Here is a 23807-nt window from a genome sequence, read left to right as displayed (position 1 = left end):
TACAAAAAAACGAATTCAAGGTTTAATGGTAATGTTTATTATCATTCATTGATCTTTATGATTCGTTTCTCAGCCACCTTTGGTGGCCCATGCATCTAGGGTTTCCCTTAACCCTTCAAATTCAAGCCAAAAACCAAAAATAGCAAAAATAAAGTTTAATTTGAGTTCTCCAAAACTTGAACCCCTAACCATGCTAATGCCAAGTCAATGCCAAACCATCATGTCAATTCATGTTTCTTGCTAACTCATAGAATTGAAGTATTATATCATTCCAAAACATGATCCCATATATAACAAAACAATAATAAATAAATAACACAATAATGGCATTCATAGGACTCAAATCCAAATCCTCTCACACAATCAAAGTACTCTCAACCATTTGAGCTAGTACTTTTTCACATCATACAAGTTATAATTTAATATCATAAAGGCTCCCACTACCCACATTTATTAATTATTTATTTATTTAATTAATTAAATTCCTCGGGTCTTATACACTGCGGCGAGATCTCCAAGTCTGTCCGATCAGAACCTTGAATTGAGTAAGTTATAATAATGCTATTTTCTCGGTCTTTTCTTGAAAAGCCATGCATGTGATGTACTTGTATCACATGTGAGATTTGTGTACCTTGTAAAAATTCTTGTTGATCAGTGGCTCTAATGACATCCTCTGATCGTGTTTCTGATAATTCTAGGTTGATTTGTGAGCATCAGAAGAGAAAGGGGAATTTAGGTTTTTGGCAGTAGATTGTGCGAGTTAATCAGATAAGGGAAGCTAATAATTGATTATGCTTAAAGACTTTAGTGAGGTGTAATTGTGTATGACTAGAACTGCTTGTTTGATTGCTGTTGGAATTTGAATTGATTGGTATTGATATATGCTGATATGTGAATGTATTGTATGACTTGAGATTGAATTGAGAAGGATGAATACTTGAGTCATAACTCTGATTGGCCTTAGATTCCTCAATTGAAAACTAATTTGAAAACCTAGTAACTCTGCAAAGGGTGTGCCAATTATAGTCATGAAAGTTGGTAACAAATTTCTCAAGAAAACCAAATATGTGTTGTTTTCTGGTGTGAAGCTGAGCCTCAGAATTCAAGGTTGAGTGTTGAAAAATGCGAGAGGATCAGCGCTGAGCGCCAACCCAGCGGTGCTTAGCATTGAAAAATGCGAGAAGAATGACGTTGAGCGCTAGCCGAGCGATGCCCCAACGTTGGGACCTCTGCAGATCTGGAACAAAAATTAAATCTCAAGGCCGAGTGCTGGATCTGAGACTGAGCGGTGAAATTTGTGAGACAAATGGCGCTTAGCGTTGGAACTGGACGCTAAGCGCTAAATTACCTTGTCTCATATGTTTGCTGTTTTGACATGTTTCATGCACTAAATGATTGAATATGACTTTTATGATTGTATTGATATATCTTGGATAAGATTTGATGAATGAGGGTTTGTTTTATGTGAATTATGGAAGAATTTCGTGGAGAAATTCTAAGTGTGGATAAGGTAGTGTATGCAAGGACATAAGGACTCAATTTTGGTTGGTATCCTAACGCTCCAATAACCATTAAGGCTCATGTAGAGTATAATGAGTTATGTCGTGAGGAGTAGCAATAGGTCTTAGCCACCGACTCGATCAAGTCTTTGGCGAGAAGGAGACTTACCTAGTGTGATGATTGGGTGATAACCCCTTGAGGCCAAACTCTGCAGAGTTTGGGAATCATACACTGGTGCAAGCCACCAAGAGGTCTGATGTTAATTGCATATATCTGGATAATTGAGTCTGGAGTTGATTGGCGTATGAGGTGTTAGAATGTTCTTGTGTGAAATTGTGATGATTGATCGTTACTTTAGTCTTACTTTAATTTAACATTCTTTAAATCATTATTAGCTTACCCTACGTGTTCTATGTTGTCTACTCTCGTTTTATTCTTTGCAATGATCACTTAAATGTGTGAGCAGAGGAGGCTGTAGGTGGAGAGATTTCACGTAGTGTTGATAGTATGACTGAGCAGTAGTATCTAGAGGTCCTGTAGATAGGTGTGTTTTGTAGTAAGTAGTTAGAATTTATCTTCTCTTCCTACTAGTGGTCTTGTGCATATAGTATTATCATTACTCAATTTTGAATGACTGTATAAGATTATACTTAACTTCCATGTTATCTGCTTTGGACTATCACTATATAATGTTTTATTTAGTAGTTTAAAAGCTATTAAATGAGATGTTACAATTATATCCTCCTTATGATAGGTTATAGGTATTTTTTTTCTCTTTTAGTTTTTAGTTGTTTTGATCTTTGCTTTTTGATGTGCAAAATGATTGTAGTATCCCAAGTACTTCTCTATTTATACTTTTCATTGTTGATAAAAAAACATTCTCACCACATTAACCGCTGAACCTTAAAGATAATAGAAAAATAGAGAAAGACCCGTTAAATTTCTTCTTGCACCCCAATGTTTCCTTTTTACACCCTCTTACTTTTAAAATTTCAGTTGTACTCACTGAAATTAGTAGAAAAAGATATTTTGGATTGTACAATTTATAATTATTTTGATTACATAATTCAAAATGCAATTTATATTTTGAATTGTATAATTTGTAATCTAAATTTGGAAAACAATTCACAATACAAATTAAATTTTAGATTATACAATTGATAATGTAAATTTACATTTCGAATTATACTAACTATAATACAAGTTTGGAAGAAAATCTGAAATGTAAATTATATTTTAAATTTTACAATTTATAATACAAATATACATTCACGATTATATAATTTATAATATAAATTTAAAATACAAATTACATTCTAAATTGTATAATATATAATACAAATTTTTTAAAAAAATATATAAAACATAAATTAGATTCTATATCGTATAATTTATAATACAAATTTAAATTTGAAACTATATAATCCATATAACCTGAATTTGGAAATATGGAAGTGCAGATTTTTAATAAGAGTAACAGATGCAGAGTAAAATACAACATCACATTGGTCCATCATAATAACATGGTGAGTGTGACATACACAGAAGAAGAGAGTTTTCAGCAGCAGCAGGAGAGAATTGCGATGAAAAATGAAAAGAAAGAAATGAAGAAAGTAGTGTTGATAAGGCCACCATTACTCTCATCTGGGTTGGTGTCACTGCCAATCCCTCCCAACACTCCTGCTGTGGAACTGTACGGAGAAGAAGAAGAGATGCCGGAAGGTGTTTTTGTCCCACTGTTTGTTCCTGTGCCTGCACTGCTGTTTAAGAAAAGCGAACCGAGTGTTATTAAATAAATGTTTTCGAAAAAAATAAGAGTTTAATTTTTACATCAAAAATTAAGATTATCTTTAATTAAAAAATTTAAATTTTAAAACAATAAACTTATAAATTTTCATTTTTATATAAAACACAACTTTTTTATTTTTAATAAATATGAAATTTAAACTTACATCTAAATCCTCAACACACATTTATAAAAAAATAATAATAAAGAATCAAATAATGAATGTAAAATGCCATAGAAGAGCACACTTCATACAGATTTGCCTTTTAATTTTTCTTTTTATGTTCTCTTGATAAGATTTAATGTTTTTTCTTTCCTACTCAAGATATTTTAACACCCACCAAATAATATATATATATATATATATATATATATATATATAAAACTTAAAATAATAATTTTTTTAAAATTCTAAATATACATTATAATTGAATATCAGCTACTTCAGTAACTAAAGCTGTGGTTAAAGTTAGCTCTCTACTCCTATTAAATTATATTTGGAGACAATTATACTCGGGAGATACGGTTAAGAAATAATTAATATGTATTGTTTTTATTATTTTTATATTAAAAATTAAAATAATATAAATATGTATAACCAATTTTATAGATAAACATGTCCTTTAAATTTTTAAGATAAAATAAGTATTTTAAAATTTGTAAAGTCTTAATTAAAAGTTTAAGTAATTATTTTTTTATATTACTAAATTTATGTATTTATAATTGTTTATCAAGTTAGAGTAAAAAAAATGATACTTTAATTATATTGTTTGTATTTTTATAAAGAGATTTGTTGAGTTAACCGAGATATTATAAAAATTTATCAAGTTAGAGTAAAAAAATTCAATAAAATCTCAAATTGATACTTTAATTATTTTTAGTTTTTAAAATGTTTAATATTATTTTTTGTTTATTTTTATATTAATTTAAATTTTTTATGTTTAATTATATTTTAATTTTAAAGACATTTTTGTGCTTTAAATATAATAAAACTGCATTAATGATTATTAGATTAAATTTTATTTATTATTACAGTTAACTATAAATTTTTATAAAATTTAATACATATTAATTATCTTTAATCAATACCCTATTCATAACAAAATTCATTATATTTTTATTGTATGAAGAAAGGTAGGTAACATATTTTCTAAAATTCTCATGGTATTTTTTGTTGATAAATATTTCAGACAGAATGATATTTAACTTATAGTCAAAGAGTTACTTAAAATTTTATTTAATATAAAAAAATTTAAAATGGGTATGTATTAAAATCACTTTGGTAGCAGAAAAATGAGCAATGAATGAACCTGCATCATCATCATGCAGACTGGTCAAATGAGAAAAGACTTTGGCCTACAATGGACCACCCAGCTAGTGCAAAGTAATAATAGATTTTGACTTATCCTATAAAAAAACAAAGTTATTTATGCAATTACAAGAATGGAAGGTCCTAGTCTTACAAAAATTATTCACAAAGAAAAAGTAATAATACACATTTACTTGTAACTATGACTTTAACACAAAGAAACATCAAATAGAAAAAGAAACACGAATTACAAAAGTAAAATTCAATTTTAACAAGAAAAGACAGCCATAATGTCATAATTATTTATAAAAAAATAAGTGAGAGTGTCTTTTTCATATATTATTATTTTTAAAAAGTAATAATAACGTAAATCCTTTTCATTAAATGATAACATTATGATCCTCTATTTGAATACATGAAACCCTCCACTCAAACATTTTGATTGAGAAAGTAAAAGATTTTTTTTTTCTTTTTTGTTGTAGGGAAAAGACGAGTTTCCAAACCATTTATTTTGCTTTTTCAACTTGAAACATATTAGGTTTTTGCTCCTCACATAAGATATTTTAGGTGAACTTTATCACATATTTACTTAGTATGCAAATCTAATTCATAAAACACCATGTTATTAAATATTAACTTGGTTAAGTAAGATATATTTAAAAACATCACTATAAAATATATTATAAATCCACAACAAACCAAACTTCACACACACAAATAAACCTGCCATTGAATAATTTTCTTAATATTATACAATAATATATAAAAAAAAATTGAATAATTTGGAAAGTTGTTTAAAGGTTTTGAAGAATCAAATTCCAAGCTAAAGGTAACCGAAGATGAAGAACAACATGCATACCTGGAACTTGCAGGGTAGGAACATCCTGCACTGCCTGTTCATAAAACAAGTCACAAATTTTGAGTTGTCATGAGACCTTGAGAATCTATGGATTTTGTGGTAACTGGTTGAATGAATATAAGTAAGTACTCTAAAGAGAAAGAGATTCTGAATAACAGTACTAAAATCCTTAATTCAATGACTGTGACCTAGTTTGATAACACAATGGATTTGTGAAGGACTATTTGAGCTGAACTTTCAAAAAAAAAAACACTTAACTTCAAAAAGGGTAATTTTTGTTAATATAGCTAAATTATTAGAGTTATAAACTAATTTTGCTAAGATGGGTAAGAGATTTACTTAAGTCTAATTCAACTCAACACAGCCACATGACGAAGATTTGCACTTAGTTATATAATATAAAATTATTTCATTTCGATGTTAAATTTTTTCAATGATTTTAATACTATATTAAAAATATTATCTTCAAATAATTTTAATACTAAAAAGTAATTATCTATTATAAAATTATCTTATTTCTGATTAAAACTTTCAACTTCCAAACACCAAAGATACTATTATTAGGATTAGTTTAAAAAAATGTATATGGATCACTGCATTTTAAAGGTAGAAAACAGAGAAACCAGACATTAAAATTTGTAACCAGAGGTCTGAAAAGATAAATTTTTTAGTAAAATGGGAACTTAATGAAAATAACAAAATCTTTAATTTTGAAGGATATGATGAAATTGGCGTGACGAAGAAAGAAGAAGTAGTGTGGAGGATTTACTGGGATCTGAAGCAGTAACAGTGGCGGTTCCTGCAAAGTCACAAGAGCCTTGAGCTTGGCTCTTCTTTTGGAAATAGCTGTTAACTGCATAGTTACAGTGAGCTCTAACAGTGTTTGGTTGAAAACAAGGGCCATTTTGGTGCAAAGGGTTACAATCAGCCCCAGCTCCACACGCATAGTCTAAGGTTTTCTGCAGAATCGTATCACTTCCCTCTTTGCAAACGCACCAAGTAGCACCTGTCACATTCCACACCAAAACTTTAAGCCAAAAAACAAACTACAAACTACAAACATCAACAAACAAACGTTGTTGTGTACTTAGAAATGATAAAAATGTTGTGCCAGAGAATAATGAAGAAAAGAAGCTTTGTTTGGTACAGATGAAAACAACTCCAAAATGCTTACTTGAAGAGCTGGTGAAGGCCAAAAGAAGCAGTGCTGCAAAAGCTTTCGAGCTCATGCTGCAGATTTTTTTAGATGTTGAAGGAGATAGATGAGGTTGTTTTGGGAGAGGAACAATGGTTGCTAGAGTGAGAGTGTGAAGTGAGATCTGAAGTTGAAGACAAAAATATAATATATCAATTTTTATTTTTATGTAATTAGAATTGGAAAAGATTTTTTTATATTATTTCACGACTATTTGATATTTTTATAAGAGTAAAATAATTTTAACAAAAATTATTTTTTTATGTTTAAAAGAAACTAAATCATACTAAAAGATAAAATAGTAAAAAAGATGTAGTGTCAAATTGTCCGGTTAAAAAAGTGGCGGTGGAATGATGGACCATTTGGTGTATATCTTTTTCAAAGTGATATTTTTATTATTAAATTTTAATAATTTTTTTTATAATATAATGAATATTTTTTAAATGGTTTTTAAATATTGAAAATGAAAAAAAATATAAAATTATTTAAAAAATAACATTTAAAATTATAAAAAAAATTGTCAAAATTTAATTATAAAAAAAAAATTATTCCTCTTTCATTTACATAGTTACTTTTACAAGTTTATGAATAAATAATACTATTTATTTAAAATAAACGGGCGGGACATACCCGCATTTCCGCCCTAGAAAAATATGCCGTGAGCAGAACAGAGAATGTGTGCGATTTTGTCAGCGTACATATCTTTTCAATATACCCGAAGCTGAACCCCCACATGGAAGGTCGAAAAAACAATGTTTAAAGATTTAACTGGAGTTTAATGGGTTGAACTAGTTTTAATAATTTAAAATAAAATAATTAAAATTATCGCAAGTGATACCGAAGAAATAAAGTATATATATAGAAACTAATAAATTCAATATACTATATTTAAAATTAATAATAGCAATTTGTTATAAAATTTATGGATTGTTCATCGAGTTGTTGATAATTACTCAGTTTGATTATTATTGATGATGTTTACATTAAGTATGTAACTTTTGAGATGTATCCTTTGAGTTGTCTTCTGTGAGACTTTTCTCCCTTTGATAATTATACACATAAAACTAGTATTTGGTGATCTATTCTTTCTGTTTATCATTCTCTCTATTATTAACTTTATTTTATAATACGTTATAAGGCTATCCAACTGAGTTAGTGGATATGTTTTCTCTTTAAGGACTCAATCCAGACTTTTTCTAATTATTTCCTTCTCGACAATTTTGTCTTATAATTATGATTTATTGTGGTAAAAAAATATTTGACTTTATCAAGTTTCATATTTGTTTTATTATTATTATTATTATTTTAATTATTGTCTATATTGATTTTTTAGTTTCACAAAAAAAATTGATTATTATTAATGTTTTATGAGCCAATTTTAAACAAGTCAAACCTTACAAAATTTGAATTTGTGACTCTTGATGTTACAAGAAAAAAATTACTCATATTATTGAGTATTAGAGACTGAAACACAAATATTCTCAAATTATTTCATATCTTCTTATGGCTAAACAAAACAATAAGTTTTTGATGAAAATTCATGAGACCAAATTGATTATGCTTCATTCTCATAAGTGAATGCAACAACATCCATGAGACTAAATTGGTTATGCTTCCTTCCCAGAAGTGAATGTAACAACATCTGATCCATATTTTTATGATCATAAAGGAAATTTCAAAGAGAAATTTTGTCATCAGAAGTGGAACAATAACATGAAAAGGAGAAAAGAAAAAGATGAAAACAATGATAAATAATATGAAAATATCACTACGGTGTGGTAAAGGCCATTTGGGTCATATTTGTCTTACATAAAAACATCCTAACAAAATAGGGATAAGAACATGAAACACACTTTGTGTTTATAAAGATGATGATTCTGATTTTGACCATATGGATGTCACTCATCTTGATATTGTTGTTTTTCTTAGCTAAAATGAATGGAATGGAATATGGAAACATTGATCACTTTATTGGTGATGGAAAGTAGAGATGACAAATAAACTCGTTCCCGTGGGTATTGCCCGAACTCATCCCCACATTGACTGTGTATGTGTATGGATATGAGGGTTCCCCGAATTTTTCAATTGGGTACGAGGATGGGTATGGGGATGTATATATCCCCGCCATAATACCCGTCATCGCCATATCTTCGTTCCAGTTTAAATTATTACAATTAATTAAGTAACCATATATATATATATATATATATATATATATATTTATTTATTTATTTATTTGATTTGTCATGAAACTCATTTGCATCTCCAATAAATTTTTTATCTTATCATAAACTTTATGTAATTATGTTAAAATGATGTATGTCAATTAAAAAAATTTATGTCTCACATTTGAATATTTATATTCACATGAGAATGTTTAATACTTTCAATTTAAATGTTTAATAGCATAAACTTTTCACTTACTAGGTAATATAAAAAAAAATTCTTTACTTATTATTATTATTATTATTATTATTAATTTTTGATTTATTTGAAGAACTTTTTTGTTTCGTTAAAACAATTTTTTATTTCTCAACTATTGAGTATATAGGTTGATATTAGAAAAGTTTTATTAGATCTCTAAGGTATTTTTCATCTTATAATACCCTTAATTATACATTTGTTTTTCTTTGTGCGATTTCTTTCAATAGTTTCTCAAATTGTTTCAAAGACACATACATTTTTTAATTTTTTAATATTTTTATTTGTTGTTTATTTTCATCCTTTAAAAATACTATTTCGATATATTTTATTTAATTATTTTTTATTTTATAACTTATTATCAATCATACTGTAATTTTTTCACTATAATTGTATAAATAACTTTTATTTACTACAATATAAAAATTTAATGTAATTGCCATGAATATTTTTTTTATCACCATTCAACATATAATGGAGTTTAAAAGATACAATATTTATGTCAAAATTTTATTATTATGTTTATTATTTGTTCTTTGCATCATTTTGATCAAATGATGTATTAACACTTTAATTAGTGTATAAAAAGGAGATTCATTAGAATTTAAAAAATTGAAGTAAACAAACATTTAAAATATATTTTAATTTGAATATTTATTATACTTTTATATTTTTTTAAAATATTTTTAAATTTTATCAACTAGGTTTCATTAATGTTTGTAAATTGGTATTTTAATCTAAAACGTAAATAATTATAATTTATTTCAAATTATTTGATATCGAAATTGAATATTTGATAATATTATGTTTCCTTTACCGTAATTTTTTATTATTTTATAAAAATTAATTAAAATTTATGTTAAAGTAGTAAGAAAACGGGTACGGGTATGAGATTATACCTGTTACCCGGTGGGAATGGGGAAGGGATAAAACTTTGATACCCGTTGGGTTTGGGTACGGGGATGGGGATGAATTTTTTTTTACAGGGATGAGTATGCGATAGTGAAACCCGTCTCCACTTCGCCCCGTTGTCATCCCTAATGGGAAGTATTAAGAATTTTTTTTTATAAAATGGTAGAAGAAGCTTTAATGTGACAGTATAAAATATAGTTTTATATATTAAATTATTTTTATTATAAAATATAACTATATAAAATATGCATGTTTGATGTTGGTTATGTATACCTAAGAATCAATTTTTGCTTTTGTATTATGAAATGTATATGTGTGATGAGTGTATAATGAACATTTAATATTGTTATTATATATATATATATATATATATATATATATATATATATATATATATATTAGTAATTGTTATAAAAGTGTGAATGTATAATATTAACATTTTTCTAATATTGGATGTCACATGAATAACATTATTAAACTTGAATTGGTATTACATAGGGAATGTGGATGGTAATTGAAAAGTCATCCCTAAAATAATATATATAATGTCACATGATAGAAATATAAATGTTGGAATTTATTGATTGCAGATTTTTAAATGTTGAATAGAGAAGATCATCACTTGTGCATTTACGCGTATAAATTAAATGGAGAAAAACATTAGATTTAAGATGCATTAATTGATTGAGATTGTATTGGTGGATGCAAATGAATTTGTACAGCCCAATCAATGTATCAAGAGACAATGAAGTAACTTTTAAATAAAAGTAAATAAAAGGGACCATTCATTTTTTGGTGTAGAAAATTTAGGTTTTGGAAGATAATAAATTTGAACTTGATTAGTATTAAAATATAATGGGTAAATTAAGATTGCATTAAATGATATATTAAAAAAAATACATATTTTTTTTTTGTAAGAATGTGAAGTAAGAGTTTTGATATGGATTTGTGGTTCTAATTTTATTATACTATACATATATTAAGGTTCAAATATTTTGGATATGATATTTTATACTTAGTTTTATTTGATATTATTTGATAATATATGACTTACGAAGTTAATTAATTTTGGATGGTACCTGCAACAAGTTGAGGTTATTAAGTTCAGTAAAATTTATATATATATATATATATATATATATATATATATATATATATATATATATGATCATTTTGATAAGCATTAATATTAGATAGACTAAATATACTATATTTTGCTAATAGTGCAAAAATTAAACTCTCAAGATTATTATTTTATTTTTCTTATGTTTGGTTATTTGAGAAGTCAATATTAACATTATTTTTATATCACAAATAATGTTTTGAAGGCTCTAGAAGAGCTGCTACACTTCTACGAAGAAATCTAATAGAAAATTATTAAGTTCTTAAGATATTTGTCTAAATAAATATCATATTCATCTTGGATTTATCATGATGCGAAAAATAGTTGAAAACTCTTGTGAATACCCACTTAAGAGTCAAAAACTTCTTCAATCCAATGATCTCTCATGTAATACATGATTATAAGGAAAGTTGATAATAAGACCATCAACCGAAAACTTTAGAAATGAGTCAATCTCATCTTTTGAAATGAATACAGGCTTATTTTGTGGTCCAATGCACCTATCATGTAGATCATTTAGGTATTTCACACTTTAATTGATGCATAAGCTAAATGGTCACATGTTTATTTATTATCAACTTGTAATCAGACATTTGTAAAGTATTAGAACAATTAGTTAAGTTAAGAGATCACTTCTCAGATTATCCGTTTAAGAAAATTTTTCTTAATAATACTGGCGAATTTACATCTTATGCTTTTCATGAATATTGTATGTCAATTGGAATTGAAGTTGAACATGCAGTAGAACATGTGTTCATGCTCAAAATGAAGTTGTAGAATTATGAATAAAACGTCTAAAGCTGGTTGCAAGACAATACTTATGAGAGCTAATCTTCTAATGACTACTTGGAGATATACAATTTTACATGCTACAATATTGATTCACATCAAGCCAACAAATTATTATCATTACTCTATTATGCAATTGGTTTTTTTTTTTGTCAATAACCTAATTGTCTCGTTTAAGAATTTTTGTATATGATCGAATTTCCCCACCATAAGAGACTATGATGAGTCTTTAGAGGAGACACCTTTACAGTTTGATTTGTCAACTGTCATTTGTTATGAATGAGTTTTTCCAACATTAGGGGGATAAAGAAAACAATTGGAAAAGAATATTGGTTAGAATGAATTGTCATTATCTCTGTTAATCCTTGTACAAAAGAATGTGAACTCGAAGTTCAAATGATAATTCATTTACAACTTAGTCAATCAATTATCAGGTGTTTTTACTAACACAAATAGGATAACTAAATCACATATACCAACTGATAATGCTCCAAATAGAATTGATATTAATTAATTACACGATTGAAGCGTGGTAAGCCTATTAGTTCCAGAGATAAAAATCCTTGAATGAGAAAAGGAGCTAAAAAGAAAAGATGACCTAATCGAGGAGGTGTAAATCACAAAAGATTCATTTGACATAATTAGTAATTTGATTCCAAAAGAACCTCAAGTACCTGAAATTGTTGAAAATGATGAGATCTCAATAAATTATGTCATGAATAAGATAATATAGAACCAAAATGAAGTCAACATTGACGATGTTTTAACATATAATATAATGATAAATGTTATGAGTGACAATAAGGATCAAGATTGTCGACAAAGAAATTATTGACCAAATGGAAAGATGAAATAGAAGCAAAATTAGATTTGCTTATTAAACAAAAGGTTTTTGGACCTATAGTCTGCACACTTGAAGGTGTAAAAACTTATTGAGTACAAATGGATTTTTGCGCAAAATAATATTATAGAGAATGATAATTATATGAAAATCCCTGAAGGATTTAATTTACCCAACAATGCAAATTCTAAAGTGGATTATTCAATAAAATTGAAAAAATCCCTTTTATGGATTAAAGCAATCAAGATGTATAATTTTCCTTGTAAGTAAGGGTGGGAAAAAAAATTGGTTTACCCAATCTGGTCCAATTTTAAACTGAATTGGTCCACTGTAAAACTACTTTATAGATTCTGCTTTCTACTTTATATCTATTTTTTATATATTTTAGATCATATTTTTATTTTACTTTTATAGATTTTATAAGATGGGAAATCTAAATTTTAACGTTGGATAAGACTTTTATCCAAACTTATCTGAACCGTATCCTCTATTCCACGATTTCAATTCTCTGAACCCTAAATTTCTTCTCTTTTCTTTTGTTACGGTTGATTGATTCAAGGTATCTGAATCTCTTCTATCTTCTCCATTCCAATAATGTTTCTCGTTTCTCCTCTGTTCATTTTATCTAGTTTTAAGTTTGATTCATTCATTTGTTTGATTTTGTTTTAGAGAACGAACGACACTGTTGTGTTTTGATCGAGATCGACACCAACATTGACGACAACATTGCTATCCCTAGGTTTGTTTTCCCTTCCTTTCTTTCTGCACTTTCACGACTCAAGTTTGGTAGGACAACTTGGTCTAGACAAAGCTTACTGGAAATAGGCAGAGCATGCTTTATAATAAAAAAATGAACATTTTTAAAATTGTTAAGCAATGAGTTTGCAAGTGTAATGTACTTTCACCCCGTTCAAGAATAGTAATGAGGTTATGTTGATTCTGGTGTTGTTAGGTTATCTCTATGAGAACGGTATAGAAAAGTTTGTAGGGGATTTTGAAGAATGTTATAGGAAGTGTTGGTTTATCCACATCTTTGACTCTTTCTGCCAACATGCTTGCAGTCTATTAGATATTATGTGCAGTAATTATTTATAAAATAGTGTATCTATCTATGTTGTTTAAATTTTTTCATTGCCCCTTTTCTGCGTATAAAAGTTTGTTTCTTGTGAAGACCATCTTGGTTCTTCCTGCCACTGTCTTTGTACAGGCATTGTTCTGTCATATTTTATCAAGTGTAGTTTGGTAGATATTTATAGACAGTAATGATTTATAAAATATTTTGTATCTAACTGTGTTTAAATTTTTTTACCGCACTCTTCCTTGAGTATAAAAGTTTTTTTTTCTTGTGAAGGCCATATGGGTTCTTCTTTCCACTGTCTTATTCCCATCCTTGATCCATTAAAGCCTAATTTGCTTCTTAGACGTGTGTGTAAATATATTTTGAAAACTATAAATCAGCAAAATGAAAACTAATGACTTTCAAACTATTCTAGCTCAGTATATTTTCTTGTGTGTTTATTACCAATTTCTCGTAACTAAGAAAATATAAATATTTGGAAGACTTGGGATATGTCTGGGATGATTACTCGAATACAAAAAGAACAATAATCCTACTTTTCTTTTCTCAATCTAGATGGTCATGAGCTTATGGTTAGTAGTTTCTGGATCCCTAATCATTTATTGTACAAAAACTATGTATTTCTGTTCTACTTGGATGTAGTTGGATATATTAGAATTTATAGGATTAATAGTTGTTTTTTTGATGTGGTTGTGTTGCATGCAAAAGATTGTTTGACTAAATACTCTTTGCTTTTAAAATAGAATTCTCTTTGTCCATCAATTGTTAGTGGCTCTGCAAATATGGTGTTTGCCTGGTAGGATAGGGTTGGTGTTATATTGGAATTCTGAAAATGATTAGGTTGTTTAGTTTTATTGGGGATCTTGAGTCACATTTGGTTCTATGACTTTGACTACGTTTTATTGTTTTGCCAACAATGGTATAGTTGTTTAATGTATTCCCAAGTTTGTGAAGATTGAATTTAATGGTTCACTTGAGTGGTAGCTATTGCTATTCAAAGTATTGCAAATAGATAAATATTGAGTCATGGTATAGTATAATAAGAGTAGCAGAAAAAGATCAAAATAGTCTCCCTAGTGTCCTTTCTGCATGATTCTGTATGATCAAATAATAATAAAGCAACATTTTACATCTTTAGGATTCAAATGAAATGATTGATATGTTTATGTGACATGTAATGTAACAATTGTGTATGGGTAATTCAATAGTTAAAATTTGCTTCACTTAGACTTTTTTTATTCAAACCAAAGTTGTCAAAATCGTGTTATGAGGTATATAAGAATATTCTCATTTGACAGTGAATCTTAGTGTCTTTCTCTTATACCAAACAGTTATTAAAAAATATCCAAATTTCATGTCGCTATGTTTAGATAAAAATAAAATGATAAACTCTTGTGTAATTATTAAGCTTGTTTGAAACCAAAAATATCGTATTTGATTTGATATGATATGATATCTTCTAGGTTGTTTTCTTGGTTAGTCAATATTGCAACATTGTTCTAAAAATGTCATTAATCCACGAAGATGATTGTTTCATCTCAAAACCAATTGAGCATGCACTTACTACTCCATCAATTGTTAGTGGCTCTGCAAATATGGGACCCCCTTCTCATGAGGGACAGAAAAATCGATCAGAAGCTTGGAATTATTTCATTCAACTAGAACCAAAATCAGATAAAAGGGCTCAATGCAAGTATTGTGATATCCTTATTCGATATGAGAAAGGAACAACTACAATGCGTAATCATGTGTTGATATGTCCAAATAACCCTAATAAAGAAGTAAACAAGAGACAAAAAGTATGTTCATCTTCAACAATTGATGGAAATATTAACTCTCTTTCTTATGGTAGATTTGACCAAGAACTTTGTCAAGAAGAATTGGTAAAAATGTTTGTGGAAGTTGAACTCCCCTTTCGATTTGTAGAGCATGTTGCTTCTATAAGGTATCCAAATGCTTTGCAACCAAGATTTAAGATCCCATCACGTTATACCATATCACGAAATATTGTGACATTATGGAATGCAAAAGAGATATATTTGAAGGATTTTCTTTCTCAACATTGTCAAAGAATTTGTGTCACTACTGATGCATGGACTTCACCTCAAAATCAAAGTTATATGTGTTTAACAACCCACTTCATCAACAATGATTGGAATTTGCATAAAAGGATTTTGAATTTCTGTCAAGTAATAAGTCATACCGGAGAGGCCATGGCTAAATTTGTTGAGTCATGCTTGCATAATTGAGGGTTGAGTCGTGTTTTGATCTTGACAGTAGATAATGCTAAATCAAATGACACGGGAGTTCAACACTTGAAGAAATGACTATTGTCTTGGAATAACTTGGTTTTGAAAGGTGACTATACTCATATACGTTGTTATGCACATATTTTGAACTTAATTGTGAGTAGTGGTCTAAAAGAGATTGATAATTCTGTTTTAAGAATTTGTGCTGCAGTGAAATATATTAGATCACCTCCTTCTATATTTATGAAATTCAAAGAGTGTGTTGAAAGACAAAAAAATTGAATATAAAGGTCATATTTGCTTGGATGTTGAAACAAGGTGTAATTCAACATATTTGATGTTAGATGCTGCTTTCAAGCATAAAATGGCATTTGTTGAACTTGAGTTTTATGATACAAAATATGCTAATGAGTTAGGAAATGGGATTGGATTGCCTTCTTATAAAGATTGGGAGTATGTTGAGTCTATTCTACCTTTCTTGAGCATTTTTTATGAAGCTACTTTCTGCATCTCTGGTAACTCTTATGTTACTAGTAATATCTACATGTTAGAAGTGGTAGAAATTTGGAATGAGATCAATCATCTCCTCAAGTCCAATGCTACAAGCAGTGCTACATATAAGATGACTGAAAAATGAGAAAAAAATATGAGAAATATTGGGGTGAACCTAACAAGTTCAATATATTGTTGTTAATTGTTGTTGTCTTAGATCCTAGATACAAGATGAGTTATATGAATTGGGCAATTAATCAACTTTTTGATCCTGAAAAAACAAATGATGGATGGGTGTTAAAGTCATGGCTCAATACTTCCTTAAAGTTGTTCTTTGATGAATATAAAAGTCGAAACGGGAGAGCTGCAACTGACACACAACAAACACATGTTGATATACCTAATTATAAGCATGATCCATATGGTCGGAATAAGTTTTTGCAAACAACAAGATTAACCTCTTTAAACAAATATGAACTTCAAAAGTATTTAGAGGAAGAGCTTGGTGAAACAACTTTGAACATTCTTGATTGGTGGAAAATGAATTCATGTAGATTTCTAATCTTGTCAAACATAGCACAAGAGTTATTAGCTATGCCTGTTTCTACGGTAGCATCTGAGTATGCATTTAACATGGGAGGAAGAGTGCTTGATCCATATCGAAGTTCTTTATCACAACAAAAGGTGGAGGCACTTATTTGTACACAGGATTGGTTGAAAGACACATATTCACCATCATTGTTAGACTATGATTTTGAAGAGCTTCAATCTGTTGACCAAGGTATGTTGATGTTTAAATTATGTAATAATATTATAATTAAATATGTATTAACTAATGATAACTTTTTTTTTCATTTCTTAAAGAGTTGGTTTCTCAACAAGATGATGACCACAATATAATTTCTTGAGTTAAAGCTCACGCCTCATGCCTTTTGCAATTAGTAAGTAATGAATGGACTTCCTTTTTCATGTGAATAACTTCTCTTTCTTTGTATTATATTGTTTAGTGATTTTCTTAAAACCTTAAGTTGTATTCTGACATGACATTTTGATGGAACATTTATAAGTCACAAAAAATGTATTAGTTTTATTAGAGTTGGTGGGTAGAGATAAAATGATTGAGTGATGCATTAATTTTTGTTGTTATTGCCTTGACATTTAGGAAAATCCAAAAGAGGATGAATTGATTATAGTAGCAGAAAGACCAGGTGATGGAGGATAATACTCGTGGAGGGATGAAGAGGATATTTTCTACAACATTTTTTTCAGCCAATCTGAATACACTCATTTTTAGTTTAGTTTTGTTGTGGATTATATAGTTTATTGCTTCTCTGATTAGTTTAGTTTAGTTTTCACTGTTACTGTTACTCTAATTGCTTCTCTAATTTTCTGTTTTTAGATACACTTTACTAGTTTTAGACCAACTTTTCAATTGCAATTTCTTTAGTTTTTGTTGTTTTAAGCCATTTTACTCTTTTTCATTTGGTGTCTTGAACAAATGCTTTTCTAAACTATTTTGATAACTTTAATTGTAATAATGACAATTAATGCATGATTTTATTAATATGAATTTGTTATTATATCTTTCATTGGAATAGATTCTTTAAATTTCTTTAATAATTCGTTCATGTTTCAAATAAATCACAAGTCAATTGGATTGATGCCAACTCCAGTTGCTTCATATATAGATGGTTGTGAAGATAATGCTAATGAGTTTGAGTTAATGAGCCATGGAAGAGATTTTGAACTTTGTAATCGAATAGGTGTTAGTGCATTCTATTTGAAGAGACTGTTAAAATTGTCATGAACTCTAGAGTGTTTTGGATTTGTTATTTTTTAATGTTAGTGATATTGTATGCGGATGTAATGACTTTATAATCATTTTCATTACCAAAAGATTAAATGACTTTATATGGACAATTATATGATTTTAATTTTTTTTTTAATGTTAAGAATTTAAATAATATATTATGTTTAATCTTTAATACTATTAAATTTATAATATTTTTAAATTTTTATTATTTTATATATTATTTTACTTTTTAAAAAAATATTTATGTATTGGATAAAATAATTATTTTATTTTTAAAATATAAATATAAATATAAACTTAACTTTATAAAAGTTAAGTTTCATTAAAAATGGATTTAGAAATGGATCTAGATTCTTAATTGATCCAAATATTTAGATATGGATATCTAACTTGATCCTAATATTTGGATATAGATTTTAAAATATCCAAATTGTTTTTTCAAAAAAAAGTGGATATGGATTAAAATTTGAACCATATATTTAGATTCAAATTGGATCTTGAGCGGATATCTAAATATTCAATCCATGCCCACCCCTACTTGTAAGTACTTGTTAAAAGAAAGGTATTTGTCGTTGTATTTATGTGAAAATATCGAAAAATAAATTTGTCACAATTATTGTTATGCATATAACATAAACATCGTTAGAACTCCTAATGAGTTCACAAAAGCAATTGATTGCTTAAAGAAAGAATTTGAAATGAAAGATCTTGGAAGTACAAAGTTTTGTTTAATATAACAAATTGAGTATTTAAATACAAGTGTTTTTGTACATCAAGAGATTTATATAATGAAGGTGCTAAAAAGGTCTATATCAACAAGTTATAACATTTTTGCACTTCAATTGTGAGGTTGTTAGATGTTGATAAATGTCCTTTTAGATCTCACAATGATTAAGCACTTCTCGGTTAAGAACTACCATATTTTTAATATTATAAGAGCACTAATGTATTTTGTTTATTATACTCGACTTGATATAATATTTGTTATAAATTTGTTAAGCAAGGTATAATTCTTCACCTACAATGAGACATTGAATTAGTGTAAAACATATATTTCGTTACCTTAAGGGTACTTTGAATATAATATAACCTGGTTTTATCCAAATGATTCAAAATCAAATGAGTTATGTAGATGCGGGTTATTTATCTGATTCTTACAACGATTGATCACAAACAAAATATTTCTTCACAAGATTGAGCTCCGACATCTTAAAGATGAAACTTTACATGAGGGGGAGAAATAGAAGAATATTCTATAAAAGAATTAAGAATGATGTACTCTTTTTCCTTTACTAGGTTTTTATTCCAAAGGATTTTTCTTAGTAAGGTTTTAACGAGGGACATTCGTTATGAAATTTTTGGATTGTCCATTGAGTCGCTGACAGTTACTCAACTTGATTATTATTGATGATATTTACATTAAGTATGTAACCCTTGAATTGTACCCTTTGAGTTGTCTTTTGTACCTATAAATAGGGACTTTTCCCTCTTGATAAATTATACACATAAAATTAGTGATAATTATACCTCTTACTATTCTCACCACATGAACCAATTTGCTCTATGTGAGTCTGACTGATTCATTAGAGTGTAAGGATCTAACCTTACTTGATTCCTTAAGTCATTACATACACTATTTTATTACCAAAGGAATATCTCCATGAAATTCTCACTTACTCTGCATGTTATCTCAAAATAATTATCATCTCATGATAACCACATCAAATATAGTTTTAAAATATCCCAATATACATGCATAGTCACATAATACTTCATGCTTTTAAAGGTAATTCAGTCAACCATAGATTCAATAGAGGATTAAAATAAAATCTGCATCATTCTCGCTTTGGCTAGAAGGTTTTGCTTAAGTGACAAGGTCCTCTTGCTCAAGCTATAAACTTCTTCTCGCATGAGAAATAACTCAAACAGGTAGCACAGTCAAATTTGTGAGTTCTTGCTTATGCTAGACTTTCTCGTTTAGGCGAGACTGCTCTCACTTGGGCGAGAATTATCCTCGCTTGTGCAACAACTCGAGCAGAAGCAAATGTGAGTTTTTTGCTATTCTCAATTAGGCTAGAGGTTTTTCACCTAGATGAGAACAACAAATTCTCACCTACTCACGCATGCAATTCCAGAAATCCAAACCAACAAGTCACAATTCATTCCCATACAACAATTACTTCAAACTCACATTTTAACACATGATTCAAGACTAACACTAGCAAAACAATTTGAAAACTTTAAGAACCTTGACTTCCCTTACTTCAGAATTGTTACTACTCTTGATGAAAGGAAAGCCCTGGGTGAAGATGAGCACCACAACCCCAAAACAACCTAAGAATTGAAATATAAGAGCATAGAGAGATGTTAATGAGACTCTAAATAGGAACACAGAACCATAGCTCTAGAACTAAAAAGCAAAAATAGAACGAAGGTTGGAGATTGAGTTATGTGGAGGAAAAGAACACTCGGTTTGATATGAGGAGTACCTTGCAATGGTCTTAGTTCCAGCCTATGTTTCAAGAAATTGTTGAAAACTGAGTGAGAAAGGAGAAGAACAATGGTTAAGGAAGGGAAGAAAAGTTGAGAGAAAATGTGGTAAGGAAGCTGAGAAGGTTTTTTTTGGAAGAGTGAATCGACTTTACCTTCTTCTTTCTACTGAGCACATATATTAAAAAAAGAAAAGGATTTTACATTCCACTTGTTAACATCAAATTTCGTCGGGTGTAGGGATGTTAATGGGGCGGGTAGGGTATGGGTAGTAGCTTCCCCGTACCCTACATGTTGAATAAATATTCGTCCCGTACCCGTACCCATATCTGTCGGGTATCCATTATGCGGGTACTTGCCTATTTTTTTCATATCCGCGAGTATCTACCCGCGGATATTCAAAAAAATTTTAAAAAAACAAATATTTAACCATAAATTCAAATAAAATAAAATAAAATACATCATTGTCATAAATTTGAAATAAAGTTCAAATAAACTCAAGTTCATACAAGTCCAAATAATTATAAAAGTAACTATAAAAAGACGTTCAACACAATAGAAATTCTTTATTTAGTGCTTGGATAAACAAGTCTACTTTCTCCGATTGATTCCTGAAAAACAAAAAATCACTAACAATTTATATTGTAGTTTATTTTTGAATGAAATATTAAAGAAAGTACTAACTTCATCAATGTCCACATCTTGCAACATTGTACAAAGTTTCATGTTGTCCAATTTTAATATAGAAGAGCATGAAAACATAGGAAGTTCATTACAAATTTCTAAAAATCACTTAATTAAATTATGTGTTAATTTCATTACCTTCCATGTTGGTCCATAATCAGTTTTGGAGACACATCAATGCCCTCACAATATCTAAAAGTACTGCGATGTGGGGTAAGAATCCAACCATCATTGCTAAATGAAGACTCATAATGTTTTTTACTAATATATATATATATATATATATATATATATATATGAAAGTATTTGTGTGAATTAAAATTTAGCGGGTACGGGTATCCACGAGTACAAATACTATGATATCCATACTTGTCCCGTTAACATGCTAGTATAAAAATTTTGTACCTGTTGCGAGTTTTATCCACATATATCTACGGGCCGCGGACATGAATCTTTTTGACATCTCTAGTCGGGAGAATAATTGTTCTCAAAACATAAAAAAAGTTAATTAAAAAGAGATAAAAATAAATTATCTTAAAAAATAATAAAATTAATTAAAAAAAATTCTTTAAATTTTGTTTTTAAAAAAAATTATAAGATAAATATTTAAGTAATTTTTAGAAATAAGAGTCAAGAATAAAATTCGAAACAAAAATATAAAAATATAAAATGCTAACTAAAAAATAAAAAAACAATATTTATTTTATTTTAATTAAGTTAAAAATTAAAAAAAAAATTAAGAACAGTTTCTTACCATTTTTATATTAAAAAAAATAGAAAAAAAAAACATCCATTACATTACATTAAAGTTTCTCGTCAATTTTTTAGTTTTTTTTTAAAATTTTTTATTTCAAAAGGCCACTTCACCTTCCAACACCATTAAAACATTCTCCGTTATTCCACCCCACCCGCTCATTCCTCTTCAGATTATCACACTTTACAGGATCTTCTCACTAACATTTTCATCCATCATAGTTCACCCTCGCATCAATTTTAATTACTCATCTCCATTTCAATCCCATTTAGAGCCATAACCCAGAAGAGCAATACAAAAGGTGTATATCAGAGACATTCAAGAGATCCAAACAAGAATAATTAAGGAAAAAAGCAGAAGGAAACGAAACACAGATTTGAATATAACCAGGTTACACAATTTCTACTTTCTTTTTGTTATTGTTGAATGTTAATGTGAATGGTATGAAATTCATATAGAAAGAACAAATTTCTTCATCTGATATTGCGATAATCAATAAACCAATTAAAAAAGTTAGGAATAAGATTGAATGAGAGGGGAGGAGTGGGTGACGAGAGTTTGAAACACGAGTTGTGCTCGCGGAGGCCGACGACGAACCCGGCCGTAGGAGGCAGCGTTTTCATTGGCGGAACGGCTGCCCTGACGGTGGTCTTGGTGGTCTGAAGAAGTCACGAGCGAGGAAGACAGTGCGGCGGTGTTTCGCACAGACATGAGTGGCCACCGTCGCCGCTGGTGGCTTTGCCGCGAGCATGGTTGCGTTTTGGATGGTAGTCGCATATGGTGAGGTTGAATATGATACCGAGAAAGAAGGTGATTAATTTTGGTGGAATCAAAGAGAATTGGGTTTGGTTTTGGCAGATTCATTTAATTCTTCGTGCACCCAATAACTTAATTTTCACACCGCTGCAGATTTATTTCATAATTGGAGCATTTGTTTTGTTTGCTTTTCTAGTGCGCCCCATAATCGATATCACTGTAATTTATATAATTAATGTGTTAAAATCCTGTTTATATTAACATTTCAAAACAAAATAGCTTAAAATGTTTTATGGGTCCATATTTTTGTAAAAAATCTTAAATTAGTCTTGGTATATTTTTTAGTCTTGGGTCAATATTTTAAAAAATTCTAACATTAGGTTCATCTTATTAGTAGCATTAAGATGAGTCAATTCATCATTTTCTTAAATTATTTTATTTTTTAAAATATTAAAATTGTTTTAATTTTTTTATTGAAAATTATTTATATAATGTGTCACGTCATAATTATATTATATATCAAGTCAATATGATGACATGTGTCAAATCATTAATTTAGTCTCTATAATTATTATTTTAATTCTATTCAAGTCGTATTTTTTTAACTTTTGATTTATCCTCTCCAAATTGAAATCAAATTTAATTTTTATATGAATATTATAATGATATTTTTATTACATAATTTTAAAAATATTAAATTTATTCAAATTTCTATTTTACATCAAATTCTATTTATTTATTTTAAAAAAAATTAAA

General features: G+C 28.5%; 1 protein-coding gene across 2 annotated transcripts; it reads right to left on the bottom strand.

The window, feature by feature from the left end:
• Positions 1-2981: 2981 nt before the first annotated feature.
• On the bottom strand, positions 2982-6768 carry LOC114164414 (PLASMODESMATA CALLOSE-BINDING PROTEIN 2-like). 2 transcript variants are annotated; one of them, XM_028049084.2, is made up of 4 exons: positions 6629-6768; positions 6224-6460; positions 5455-5488; positions 2982-3260 (listed from the first exon to the last, which is right to left on the bottom strand). In XM_028049084.2, exons 1-4 carry the CDS (start codon positions 6681-6683, stop codon positions 3059-3061), a joined length of 528 nt encoding a protein of 175 aa, XP_027904885.1. In that variant the 5' UTR covers positions 6684-6768; the 3' UTR covers positions 2982-3058. The 2 variants fall into 2 exon arrangements, with proteins under 2 accessions (XP_027904885.1, XP_027904886.1); XM_028049085.2 differs by having other exon boundaries at positions 2982-3257.
• Between the last annotated feature and the right edge of the window lie 17039 nt (positions 6769-23807).

The sequence above is a fragment of the Vigna unguiculata genome, chromosome 9, assembly GCF_037176805.1.
Source record: "Vigna unguiculata cultivar grain cowpea cultivar isolate G323 ecotype 2 chromosome 9, ASM3717680v1, whole genome shotgun sequence".
NCBI classification, from domain to species: Eukaryota; Viridiplantae; Streptophyta; class Magnoliopsida; order Fabales; family Fabaceae; genus Vigna; species Vigna unguiculata.
This window is presented reverse-complemented; position numbering and strand designations above follow the sequence as displayed.